General features: G+C 41.5%; 4 protein-coding genes across 4 annotated transcripts; 2 read left to right on the top strand and 2 right to left on the bottom strand.

Moving 5' to 3' along the window:
- Nucleotides 1-56: 56 nt before the first annotated feature.
- Nucleotides 57-1,667, bottom strand: K450DRAFT_178218 (uncharacterized protein; the record flags this gene model as incomplete). The annotated part of the gene is made up of 7 exons (XM_051584289.1): nucleotides 57-346; nucleotides 410-526; nucleotides 606-671; nucleotides 737-866; nucleotides 931-1,006; nucleotides 1,073-1,224; nucleotides 1,296-1,667. 7 exons carry the CDS (start codon nucleotides 1,665-1,667, stop codon nucleotides 57-59), a joined length of 1,203 nt encoding a protein of 400 aa, XP_051442148.1.
- A 4,058-nt stretch (nucleotides 1,668-5,725) lies between these two features.
- K450DRAFT_253078 (uncharacterized protein) lies at nucleotides 5,726-8,688 on the top strand. The gene is made up of 7 exons (XM_051590980.1): nucleotides 5,726-5,946; nucleotides 6,017-6,917; nucleotides 6,984-7,369; nucleotides 7,443-8,085; nucleotides 8,163-8,228; nucleotides 8,314-8,406; nucleotides 8,485-8,688. Exons 1-6 carry the CDS (start codon nucleotides 5,770-5,772, stop codon nucleotides 8,325-8,327), a joined length of 2,187 nt encoding a protein of 728 aa, XP_051442147.1. The 5' UTR covers nucleotides 5,726-5,769; the 3' UTR covers nucleotides 8,328-8,406; nucleotides 8,485-8,688.
- Nucleotides 8,689-10,046: 1,358 nt separating this feature from the next.
- On the bottom strand, nucleotides 10,047-10,461 carry K450DRAFT_253071 (uncharacterized protein). Its single transcript, XM_051590979.1, has one exon. It carries the CDS (start codon nucleotides 10,269-10,271, stop codon nucleotides 10,071-10,073), a length of 201 nt encoding a protein of 66 aa, XP_051442146.1. The 5' UTR covers nucleotides 10,272-10,461; the 3' UTR covers nucleotides 10,047-10,070.
- Nucleotides 10,462-10,960: 499 nt separating this feature from the next.
- On the top strand, nucleotides 10,961-11,518 carry K450DRAFT_253062 (uncharacterized protein). Its single transcript, XM_051590978.1, has 3 exons — nucleotides 10,961-11,068; nucleotides 11,136-11,446; nucleotides 11,469-11,518. The coding sequence occupies exons 1-2, from the start codon at nucleotides 10,989-10,991 to the stop codon at nucleotides 11,215-11,217; spliced, it is 162 nt and encodes a 53-aa protein (XP_051442145.1). The 5' UTR covers nucleotides 10,961-10,988; the 3' UTR covers nucleotides 11,218-11,446; nucleotides 11,469-11,518.
- The last annotated feature ends 1,264 nt before the right edge of the window (nucleotides 11,519-12,782 follow it).

Here is a 12,782-nt window from a genome sequence, read left to right as displayed (position 1 = left end):
TGTAGATGTCAGTAAAAGTAACCCAAGTCCCGTCCTTTGTTTTTAAAAGCGTCACCTCACCTGTATAATTTAGCGGCAGAAGAAGGTGGAGTCAGCGTTCCTTCTGAGTATCTTGTTCCAAAGCTTTGTCGATTTGAAACCGATTTGTGGCTTGATTCCTGGATCCATTCATGAAACATTCCTTCGTCTGGCGTCATCCTCTTTTCTGGATCCCAGTCCAGACATCGACTCACAAAGTCTACAAAGAGTTGATCATTACACCGCAGAACCTGTGCCAGTGTCTTGCTATTGGGTTTTCGCTTTTTGCCTCTTGAGTTAGGCACTAATCTTGGGTTACCGTAGGAATCTGAAAAATACAATATTAGAGTGTCGAATATGATGGTATTCATCAATGGATGAAGTGTCTCACCAAAGAATAATTTTCGTCTTGTACTCTTCTCGACAAGGTACGGTTTGGGAACTCCTTGCACTTCCATAATGCAGGCCAGCTGCTCTTGCTCATTTTCTCCAGGAAAGAGTGGGTATCCTAATTGTCAGAGTTCATCGGTTAGCTTTGCATTCACCTACAAATAAGATTCGCACTGAACAAAGTTTCATTGTCTTACCGGTGTATAGCTCTGCTAAAATGCAACCCAAGCTCCACATATCAATTGTCATACTATACGTCATTCCTATCATGCGTTTGTGAATAATATGGTCCAAGCTTTGAGAAGACGACTATAGCGAGATGACCTACCTAGAATGACTTCTGGTGATCTATAAAAGCGGCTTTGAATATAGGTGTAAACTTTTTCTGTTTGCAAGCAGCTGCTTCCGAAATCGATGATTTTGATTGTGCTTCGGTTAGGGTATTTGAGCAAAATATTCTGCCAACGTACGAGTAAATATGAATGTTCTTGTAAGTATTCATTTGCAACAATCTCAACTTACTTCAGGTTTAAGATCACAATGAATAACGTTGTGCTGATGTAGCAGCGATAAAGAGTTCAATATTTGGGCAGTGAATCTGCATTCAACAAGTGTTAGATATGTAGTGTTTCTCATATTGCAGTCAAAACGCAATAGCCTATACCTTCTGATGAGAGCAAGGCTGAAACCACGGAAATTATTGCTCTTAATGAATTCATACAAATTCATGCTCAGACATTCAAAAGCAATACAAAGATGATTTCGAAAGTAGAAGTGGTCAGTCATGCGAACATTATTATAACGGTCTTCAGGATCCTGTACAAGAGTAAAATGCGTCATATTAGTAACAACCTACAGTACCAGGATGAATGTATGCATACACTTACCCAAGAGACGAGGTCTTGCAAAATCTTCACTTCAACAAGTGCTTGAGCGTGGAACCGCTTTTTGTTTCGAATGATCTTAATAGCGACATATTCGCCAGTTTTATGGTCCAAACATTTTAGAACTTGACCAAAGGAACCCTTGCCGAGCAAATCAGTGATCTCGTAGCGATAACAGAGATGATCGTGCATGTTAATAATGTAGTCTCCGCGTTCGTCGTCATAACCATGGTTGAATTCGGCCTTTTCTGGGGTAGCATATTGCTTTCTATCCTTGGGGCTAATGTAGTAGACCTTGCTATACTTTGGTACTTCCTCTCGCTCGTATGGACATAACTGAGATGAAAAAGCTTCCAATGCATGTCGTGGCTTCATACCTTCGGATACAAAAGGTTTAGGCTGAGCCGGCTCCTTCTCATCGCTGTTAATGTATTGTCGACTGCTATATTCTTCATAGACCGTATGCGGGCGAACCGATGTTCTTTTGGATAGGAGCTGTGTAGAGTGGTGTTCGCGAGTGTCAACGTTATTGACTTCTAGAGCCAGCTTTGGATCCCACTTCATGTCCGTGTCTTCATCATCTTCCTTAATGCGATGCTCTGCAACAAGGTTTTGAAGTCGCTCATGCAAACTAAGTCTTCGATTCCTTTCATGTCGGCGACGCAAGATACTTTCGTCCGTAGCAGTGTTATACGCAGATTTCTTCGCGACATCTGGTGCATGGGTATCAAGTGAGCTTATACTTGCAACCGAGTGACGCCGATTTGCATAACCTCTGCCAGCTTGAGCGCCAATTGTGTGCGCACCACTCCTAACTATCTTACGGTACGTCGAATCCGTTGATTGAAGTAATGGGCTTCGAGCCATTTTTTCATACTCAGATAAGGTACTTGCTTTACCGGATGCCTGTATATTAGCTGGTGATTTCGTTGATATTGGTGCAAGATCGTCGTCCTGATCACTGATATCAAGAAGATTGGTTTGGCTTGCACTTTTGGTAGTTGACATCGCAAATTGGGGTACTCGAGGCGATGATGGTGCCGTTCGGCTTCCCTTTGAGTAAGAAAGTCTACGTTTGCTCGATTGCCTGTCAGATTTAATTGGTAACCTTAATCCGAGAGGGCTGCTTTCATCTTCACTGCTAGTCATTTGTACTCCTGTTGCGCTCAGATCCAAGTCGCTGTTGGCTCCTTTGGACAAACCATATCGGAATACTGGTACTGGAATCCGGGTTGGGGTTGTCGCAGTTGTTGCGCTGGATGGTGATCTTGGCAGTTCTCGTCGACTGGAAGCCCCTCTTAAGTCAAGTTTCATAGGTTCAAGTTTCATTGGAGGTAACGGTAACGACGGTACAGGGGGCGGAACGGCAAGGTTTCCTGGTAATGTCTGTAAGAAAAGGTGCTTGTATCAGCATTTCAATGCGCTCTACGAGTATCTGCATGTAAAGAACAATTACTACTCACTTTCCCTCGTCTACGTGAAATGATAGCCTTTCCAGCTGGCTTGCTTTCTAGCTCAATATTTGGAGCTGTTATCTTTCGTTTCTCATGTACTTCATCATCCAAATATTTACGTCTGTCAACTGGTGACCTCACGGCAGTTGAGACATTGACATGTGCATTTTCGTTATCCAATCTCGAGCTTTCAATTTGTGCAGTGCTTGCGTAATTTTCGATCGTTAAGCATGACTTCCGTCTACTACTGGTAGATCCTCGGTGAGAAAGGCGACTTGCATTTTGACTATCATCATGTCCATTTGGACCTAATTGATAAGGCTGTCTGGGCTGATCGTCACTCCCTTCGTCGCTATTGGTGTCTTTGGATGGGCTAATACTATTGTTTCGGCTATGTGTCGTTTTTACCGACTCTATTCCTTTGTTGTAAAAGGAATGATGTTTTGGGACAGGAGGCACCGGAGGAATGTCTTCTTTTTCCATACCTGAAGTATTTCCTTTAGCCTCATCAACATCACCAAATGCACTTGATGATCTCGAAGGCGGAGGTGATGATGATATCGATCTACGGTGAGTGTTCGTGCTAGTTGACCGTGTGTAGCCTTGATATTCTGATATACTAACTCGAGACGGGGTGCGTCGCAAAGAGGAGGCTGATTTTCGATTCTCTTTTTTCAGGCTGGATGAACGCTCTGGGTTTCTAACGATGTCCAACTCGCCCACCAACGTTTCTATTGACTTTTCAGAAGTGGAAGTCGCGCGGCTTCTGGACTGGAAGGATGCAGGTAAACTTTTTCTTGATATACTCTGGGACTTATCCAATACTTTTTCATTGAGAGGTAAAGTAGAGTCAGTTTCCATAGATTGCTGCAAATGACGGTGAGAGCTCACTCTTGGCGGCCTATTTTGAGCGTTTGCTCCTAAACTCTGATGTCGCTTAATTCTGTTTGTTGTTTTGGCCTCTTGATTTAACTGGGAGATTTCTGGATGAAGCGAAGAAGACCGCTCGCTAACTGTGACTGGATGTGCTGACATGGGAGAATATAATGCATATTTTGAGCTCAGACTTGGCATAGTCGGTGGACCATCCAAATTTAGGGGAGGTGGAGGAGATCTTAACGCTCTTGATTTCGGCCGCATCCTTCCGGTTGAACCCTTTCTTGTAATTCTTGCCTCCTTTGCATCACTAACATCAGAATCATAGATTTTGGTTGAAGAAATCTCTTTGTTCCTCAACAATGCATTTTCATCCTCCTTTCCATGGTCACCAACGTCGCTGTTAATTCGTCCATCTGGCTCATCTTTAGTTAATGAGGACATCGGAAGGGAGCCAGAAGTACTCATTCGCTGTGAGTTGGTGCTGAAATTGCGAGATGCTCGTAAGCTGCTTTTCCTTGGCAATGTGTACTTTGCATCGGAGTTGGAGTCGTCTTCAACAAAAACCTTTGAAAGGCGGTGTCTGCTGACACTACTGGTCTCAGCCGCAGATACTGATGCAAATTTTCTGTCAGTGGCGATGTCCGTATTGGACAGGCTAGAATCAGTCATTGTTTCCGCAGCTCCAGATTTTCGTTTGTTAAGTAAGCCAGTAGATGTTTGCCTATGATACATTCTTGGAGTAGTCTGAAATCGAAGTGTGTCAGAAAGTTGTATTGATTTAAGACCGCATATGGTACTAAGAAGCCAATTACCAACTGAGCATCAGACACTCGTCGTGTCTGTAAAGATGCTGATCTCAATAAGAAATCCCTGTCTTTCTCAGCAAACTGGGCAGCTGCAGACGGTCTTCTTTGTCTAGCACCAGCACTTTTCGAGGATATTGTGGATGATGAAACCTCGTTACTCTCACTGGAAATGGTATCATAATCTGATCTTTGATTTGTAATAGAGGGATACCGAGGATCTCGTGCTGATATCCTCTTTCTTGTGGTGGAGCCTGTGCCTGCCTTCTCAGCAGCCGTAGCAGCTGCCCGCGAGCGACTACTGGAAGTAGCTTTAGTGTAGTTACTATCCTCTGTCCTACTGATAGTCCGAGTGCGCTGATAATGTGGCTGATCAGACCCATGGCTTTCTCTCTCCTTCAGTAATCTTATGCGGTTTAGATGCTCTTGTTGTTGATCAAAGCGTTGTTTCTCCAGTTGAGCTAAAGACTGACTGATATCGGCTCCATCATTGTTGTCCTGATCATACTGCCAATGATGATTACTGGTATTGTATATAGAATGCATGGAGCTCGACTGCGACATGTCTTGGCTCGGTTCTTGCTTTGAAGACACTGTGATAAACCATTGAAATCAGTATTTTGGGCAAGCTAGATAACCTGTACTTTGCATATGGAGCCACACAAAATGCAGGAGTTCCAAAAAATTGATACATACCAAAATGTCTTCCTGACGTACTACTTGATGTTGATGATTGGCTCAGAGATGTATCGAAATGAGCTGAAGGTCGGGTATACAAATGCTTGGGAATACCTGGTTCAAACGGATCAGCTATTGCAATTTGATGAGATGTAGGGAGGTTGGCTGATGATAGAAAAATACCTCAAAATATATATTCAATACAACATAATCTAGCACCGTAGTATGAGCTTGTGACAGATTGGTTAATTACAATGAGATGGGTAAAGTGATGAGCTGATCTTGGCTTTCAAAGGCAGCGCCAGAAAAAAAAAGCTCAGGCACACTCCACTTCAAACTATAAATTTGGCTGCAATAAAATTTTTTATTTTATTTTCTTAAAATTTCTTTTTCATCATTGATAGTATATAAAGGAACTTTTCTATAGCAATCGTTGCCTTTAAAGTTTATGTAAAGCGACCCGTGTGTACATCATTATTAAATTGCGGGAAATGGACCCCCACTCAAGCAATACCATATATGCCGATCCCAGCTTATGCAGACACATGGGTTAGGGGTTAGTCGGCGCATGCTGTAAGAGATCAAATTTTTTCACCCCGACACAAGACACTTTTGCTGACAGCTCCGATCCTTACTCACTTCGGTCCAACTCACTTTTCTCTAATGAAGTTTGGTGCCACTCTCGAGCACTTGCAAGTCAAAGGCTGGGAAGATAAATATGTAGCGTACAATACCATAAAGAAGCTTTTAAAATCTTCGTCAACTAGCGAGGAAAATCTCCCATTTGGAGAAGCTGAAGAAGAAGAATTCGTGGAACTGCTGGATTCTGAATTGGAAAAGGTATACATCAGCAAAATCGTCACATTACATGGAGCTTTTTTGATCACTAAACGCTAGGACAATTTTTAAGGTTAATTCTTTTCACAGCCAACAAATGCAGGAGATACAGCAAAGTATTGATGATTGTACGAGGCAAATAGATGAAATCAATCAACACGAAGATATCACAGTTCAACAGCCCAACTTGGACGGAATTGCTGAGAGGGTCAATCACCTAGCTGACTGGATTAATAATCTTGCAAATTATGCACAGGTCAACTATACTGCTGTCATAAAGCTTGTCAAGAAGCATGATAGACATGTGCAGTACCACGTTCGACCGCTGTTCATGATCAGATTAAAGCAGTGCCCATTTTGGAAGCAGGACTACGAAGGCTTGCTTTTACGACTATCTGATTTATTCGGAGTCATCCGATCAGAAATATCGCCCGTTAGCGCGCTCAGTGCTTCTTATACACAACCAGAGCAACATGCTACAGAAACGTTTTTACGAAAATCAACGAAATACTTCGTTTCGCTGGACAATGTGTTGGAACTTAAAACGTTCATATTACGTCATCTCCCGATGTTAGTATATGATAATGCTACGCGAAAGTCAAGCAAGGGCATCAACCCACCCATCACATCCATCTACCTGGATAACTCTGAGTTAGAATTGTACAATGCGAAGGTTGACAAAGAAGATGGCGCTCAAGTAATACGACTACGATGGTATGGATCGACGAAGGATACGAACAAAATATATATTGAACGAAAAGTACAGCAAGAGGAGGACACGGGAGAATTGAAAGATCGCTTCATGCTTAAAGAAAAGTATATTAAAGATTTCCTGGATGGTCGAAGAGAGGTTGTTGAAAAGAATGTCAACAAAATCAGAGCCAAGAATGCTGACAGTAATGCCGAAGCAGACGCCTTCGAAAAGTTAGCCTATGAGCTCCAAGATGTCATCAAATCAAGAAATCTTCAGCCAAGTACGTATGTTATCTTTCTTGACTGTTTATATCGATTATGTCTTAACGGCGAATCCTGTCATATAGTGGCGCGAACATATTATAGTAGGACGGCCTTCCAAATTCCAGGCGATTCTCGGCATCGGTTATCGCTAGATACAAACCTAACTATGATCAGAGAAGATGATCATTTATTTCCCGATGACCCGACATCTAGACGTCCCAATGGCGAGTGGAGGAGACCGGATGTTGACGTCGATTTTCCCTTCAGCGAGTTACCTCCTGACGACGTCCGTCGCTTTCCTTATGCCGTTCTTGAAATCAAGTTGAATTTGCCTCCAGGCAGCCGGACACCTGCGTGGATTGGTGAACTCATTTCGTCTGGCTTGGTGGAAGAGGCTCCAAAGTTTTCAAAGTTTGTGCACGCAACGGCAATCCTTTTTGAACGTAGAGTGCACTTACTTCCGTTCTGGGTAGGTTTTCATTCATGTGGTTCATCGGTCTTGTCTGTTAGTTATGACTCATCGTTCCAATATGTTGTTTTAGCTGGCACAAATGGAGTCGGAAGAAGAAGACACACCAGTTGCTCAAGAGAATGCGAACGTTATACAAGCGCTTTCTCGTAAATACTCGCAAAAATCGGTTGAGGTTGCTATGCAGAACTCTCAGTCTATCGCCAAAATGACACCCGTCAATAAACCTGCAAATATAACCAATGCGACTGGTAATGCCAGCCCAGATGCGCCAGTAGGACAACAAGTCGAACCTTCCTCCAGTCGTACTATCAACGTACACAACACAGACCATAGTTCAATGGCTTTGCCACCAAAATCAGCTAAAAGCTGGTTTAGCGTAATATTTTCGAAATTGCCACTTGGATTTCCAAATCATCAACATCGAGATGAAGTTCTATCTCTACCACCTGGCGTTCATATTCCACAAAAGATATCCACGCCAGTGCGGGTGGAACCTAAAGTGTTCTTCGCCAATGAACGAACTTATTTCTCATGGATGACTTTTGCAGTCCTGCTGGGAAGCTTTTCTGTAGCTCTAGTCAATACTGGGGATAAAATTGGTAAAATTGCTGGATTGATGTATACCATGATATCACTCTCTACATTGATCTATGGCTATGGCCTGTATTACCGTCGCCACGAACTGATCATGGCACGAGCGAGCGGTCCATATGGTAAATATTTTTGGCCCATACTGTAACACTAAGACAGTTGCTCTAAATTTCGGCGTTTGTTATTTCTCTTCTTGTAGATGATGTGGTGGGTCCTACTGTAATTTGTTTCGCTTTGCTTATCGCAGTTGCCATCAATGCTTATTGTAAGTTTCCTCATCTAAGTGCTCATATTGTGTATTTGATATAATATCACTCGACGACTAACAAAATTTATCTTTCATTATACAGTGAAGCTAGCATAAACACTCTGTATGTTGATGTTGCAATGCGGCGTGTAAAGGAACAAATTGGGAAGAATTTTTATGTGTAATGATTTCTATGGTATCGATTTCATTGGCCATGTTTAAAGTGCAAAATCTACCCTTGTCACTAACGGCACAAAACTCCTTCGGCAACTAGCGAACAGACATTGAAGTGAATGGATCGTCATAATAAAGAGATATTCTTATAACGAGCTTGGTGAAATGTCATGCATGCGAAGGCGTCTCTTTCGATTTTTCAGTTTGATACGTTGCATGCACAGATTTGTTGCAGAAACATTGCTTAACTGGGCCTTGTTGCTCGTGTGGCGGCGGAGATATAACCAAAAGCGCAAAATTCAGCTTCGCGATTCTAATTACTCCTGTTGCAATCCGACACAAAGGGAGTGAGTGGGAACTACGCCTAGATTTGGTATGCAGATGTCAAATCTTCTCGTATCAAACAGTATTCTTGTTGATGTAATAATGCCTTGTATATAATCTATCAAGTTATTCAGGATCCTAGCCTCGGTGGATAAGCTATAGTAATTGGCGAAGGCTTCGGATTGATCGGACGTGGCTTCTTCATGGGCTGGAACATGGCGGTGAGTACAAGTTCCCTACGTTATCAACAACTGTTGCTTATATGTCTTTTCCATCCTTTTTTTTTCGATCGCCATCCGCTTTGAACACAAACCTTATTCTCCTGTACAATTTCTTTAACAAAATTCCCAACACTATTCATCATGTTATTGGCTTATGCGATTCATCATTAGTTATTTTCATCCCCATATACTCGCAAATCAAAAAATCATTTCAACTTTTCTAGTCCTGTTTCCACGAACGTAATCCTCGTTTTATAGTATATGGCTTACATGTGATTGTAACCCATCCATTAGTTGCTCAGCACCAACCGAGCGGTTACCGACCGAATTTCATGGGCGCTGGTTACACCACCAAAGATCAGACCATAGCAGCAGCCTACTCAGCTTAAAGCCTAGACGTAACCATTGATGAGCCAAAGATGGCCGTCGTTATTGGAACTTTTCTACCTTTCAAGGAAATGCTTGGTTCTTTATAAATTTGCAAAGAAAAATGATAGATACAAGGATATCGCTTTAAATGGAAGGGGTATATATACATTGGTAAAAAGAAATTCACTTGTTCTCCGGATCGGATCCGAAAACAACAGTTTGCCCTGAATAACCACCAAACAGTTTCGATTTTGATTGCTTGTTGGTACCAGTATCGCTTGGTTGTACTAAAGGTAGGTGTGAAGACGTCAACACTGACTGGAATCCGAACCGATGGTGTAGAGAAATTGACGTGTAACTTGGAAGACTGTCTCCCCAGCCATCGTCAGAAGTCGGCATGGAAGGATCTGCTTCTGGGGCTACTGATTTACAGGGAGGTTGACATCCACCCCCAAAAACTCTATGATTGGAATATTTCGGCTGATCTCTGAGTTCGGCATCTTGCAAATCTCTGGCAAGCTTTTCTTCTGGACTAGATATGCTCATTGCATCGAGCGATGACAGTGAGCCATGCTGGTTGAAATGCTTTTTTTCATTCATTAAAAAGAAGGCATCAGATTTAGGCAAACGAATAGTAAAACCGATGATACTTCAATTTGACCACACTGACGGCAAAAAAATTAAAACATTAGCCATAAAACCATAATGGCTCGACATCGACACATTTTTTTAGTTATTGCGCCTACACCTTAAATTCGCCCATCCTGTGTCTCTATATGTTGTTTCCTGTAATATAGAACAACATTGGAGCGTCCATTATTGCAGAAAATACTAGATAGTGGTTTTTATTCTCGCTCACTAGATTTATTATGACATGATACTTCAGATTATAGGGCGGCGGTCTCCATAAACAATTTCGACACGACTGCCGGATAAAAAATACCAGCTGGCAATGATAGGAGACCAAGTACATATTTATTTTCAAAAAATCCTCCGTCAGCAACTGAATCGGGAACTTAGTGAGTTGAGTACCAGTCAACTGTCATAATGTGCGAGTGCCTAATAACAACTAATGAGTTAGACTCTTATACTATTACTATTCACCTTTACTTTAAAAATTACTTAGCGAGTGTAGCACCTTTGACTGATTATTGGTATTTAACAGTGCAAGCTATAAGCTTAAGCACTTAGCGCTTACAAAAAATACACTGCAGTTAACGGTGTAAGCTATCAGCATAAGCACTTATCGCACATAAAAAAAGAGACTGTAGTTAACAGTGCAAGCTATTAAGCATAAGCACTTAGCACTTACAATAAATGACTGTAGATAGCAGTGTAAGCCATTAGCATAAGCACTCAGTGCTTAATGTAGTCATTTGCTCGTTCCCATTGAGGTGCGCGTTTGCTTAAGACATGAGTAATTTTCACTTGTCATTCCACTAAAATCAACTTCAGGGATTTGTTTATTGCACTCTTTCGTTGTTCTGCAGTTTTATCACACATATCAGTTGAGTCTTCGACGCTAGCATAAATTGCAGTATCTCTTTGCAGTCGACATCAAGCCGCATCACTATAGCCCAGTTGCCTTTGTAGAAGTTGCCTTTTATGGAAATATACGTATTTTTGTCATAAATATAAATGGCATGCATCTTCCTATACCCTTTACACCAAATGCTCCAATCGGCTATCCATGGTAACAACCGTATACTGGAGAGCGCTTAGATGTTGCAGGGCGAGTTTGAGTCTATATAACTTAGGCATTCACCGGAGAAAATGAACTTTAATGCTCACCACTAAGGTCGATGTCATTGTCCATAATCGAAAGTCAACTCACCTCGTCCTGGCGTTCAAATGAGCTATCGCTGAGAAGGACAAATCGATTGGTTGAGTTGATGCCGCATAGGAGTGGTCGAGTTTAAATCGTTTATATCTGGCGATGCCGATTATGAAATAGTGGGAGAATATGACATAAGAAAGTAAAATGGTGTAGAAATGGACTGAAGTTGGAAATGAACGGAATGGAGCTGGGTAAAGGTGGAATGTAGAACGACATTCATGTCCTTCTCGATGAACTGGAGGTTCTGATTAATATTTGAAAGCCCGCTAGCATCAAGATTTTGCTGGGCCAGATAGCATTTGAGAAAACTTTTAATGCGTAATGGAACGAGCGTTAGCGAGAGACATAGCGCGGAAGGAACATTAGGATTAAAATGTAAAGAGGTTGCCAATTTAACCATTGTTACTTAAGAAGCAATTGTATTGGTTCGAGAGGGACATTAGGATTATGCTTTCACGAACAGCGTGAATTTTAGCGAGCTGTATTCCATTATGGTTTGTTAAATCTGGCAGGACTCGGAGGTACCTAGTAAACGCATCACATTCTGCGTCCACCACTGATGCTGTGATACTGTTACTGCGCTCAGAAATAATAAAATGATCAAAACTCTGATTTTACAAACAGAATGAAAAAAGATGTAGTGGTTAAGGTGGTAGGAACACTTGAATAACAGTGGAAGTGCAAAAGGATTTCAGCCGGCTCCTTCCATACAGGTTTACGGAGTTTTTTGGCAGTAAAATGTTTGAATCACGCTTGTTATTCAACGTCTCCTAATCCTACATATAGACAGTCTGGTTATCGCAAGCGTCATCCAAACAATTCTTTCGAGAGGATAAATCGTCTGAAGAAGTGAGCACAAGCCAGTCTAATCACCGCAGCGAAGCGACAAACAATCGTTGTGCAATTTTGTTCTCTCGTTTGGTTCTACTTATTTTCACAGTATATACCTCTAGCATAAATAACGAGCCTTGCAGTCTCTTTGAACGATAATAAAGCTAGTGGCGCTTTCTTTTTGTGGTATATTGTTTATAGACAGGATCCGCAAACAACCTCCTTTTTAGGGATATGATGGTTATAAAATCGTCGGTATCTATGGGCAATTGAACAATTGACCATTTAAACATCACATTTTTTTATAGCAAGAATTTTCAGCGAGTCAAACTAGGATGCGGTACACCCTTTGTTCAGATTGAGCTTCAATGTAGGAGACCGGTCACATCTTTGGAAATGTAGGTCAAAAGACTATACAGCCTGCTTTGTCCTGTCATTAGTGATATTATTTTCTTCAATTACAATAAGGTACCTACCATAAAAATAAGTACACATTAAGTTTTAGCTTTCCAATATATACTAAATTGACCAAATGGAAGACATGGGCATATTACCTGCAAATTAAACCCCTTGATTGACTTGATATCAAATTAGTAACATCTGATGCTCGCTGTATCATTAATCTAAGAGTTTCATAAACTTATCTTCTGCGCAACCCCACTTTCAAAGTTTTATATATAAAAACTCGATATTAATCTAAGATTCTCAGGATTCATTCAGCATATTGAACTTTAAGGAATCTTTTATTGCGAAAGGGTTACGAGCGTCAGCGAGTAACGCGTCGCAATAACATATACTAAAGTATTCTGCGCGCGA

Source organism: Umbelopsis ramanniana (assembly GCF_025399195.1).
Source record: "Umbelopsis ramanniana AG unplaced genomic scaffold K450scaffold_53, whole genome shotgun sequence".
In the NCBI taxonomy this organism is placed as follows: domain Eukaryota; kingdom Fungi; phylum Mucoromycota; class Umbelopsidomycetes; order Umbelopsidales; family Umbelopsidaceae; genus Umbelopsis; species Umbelopsis ramanniana.
This window is presented reverse-complemented; position numbering and strand designations above follow the sequence as displayed.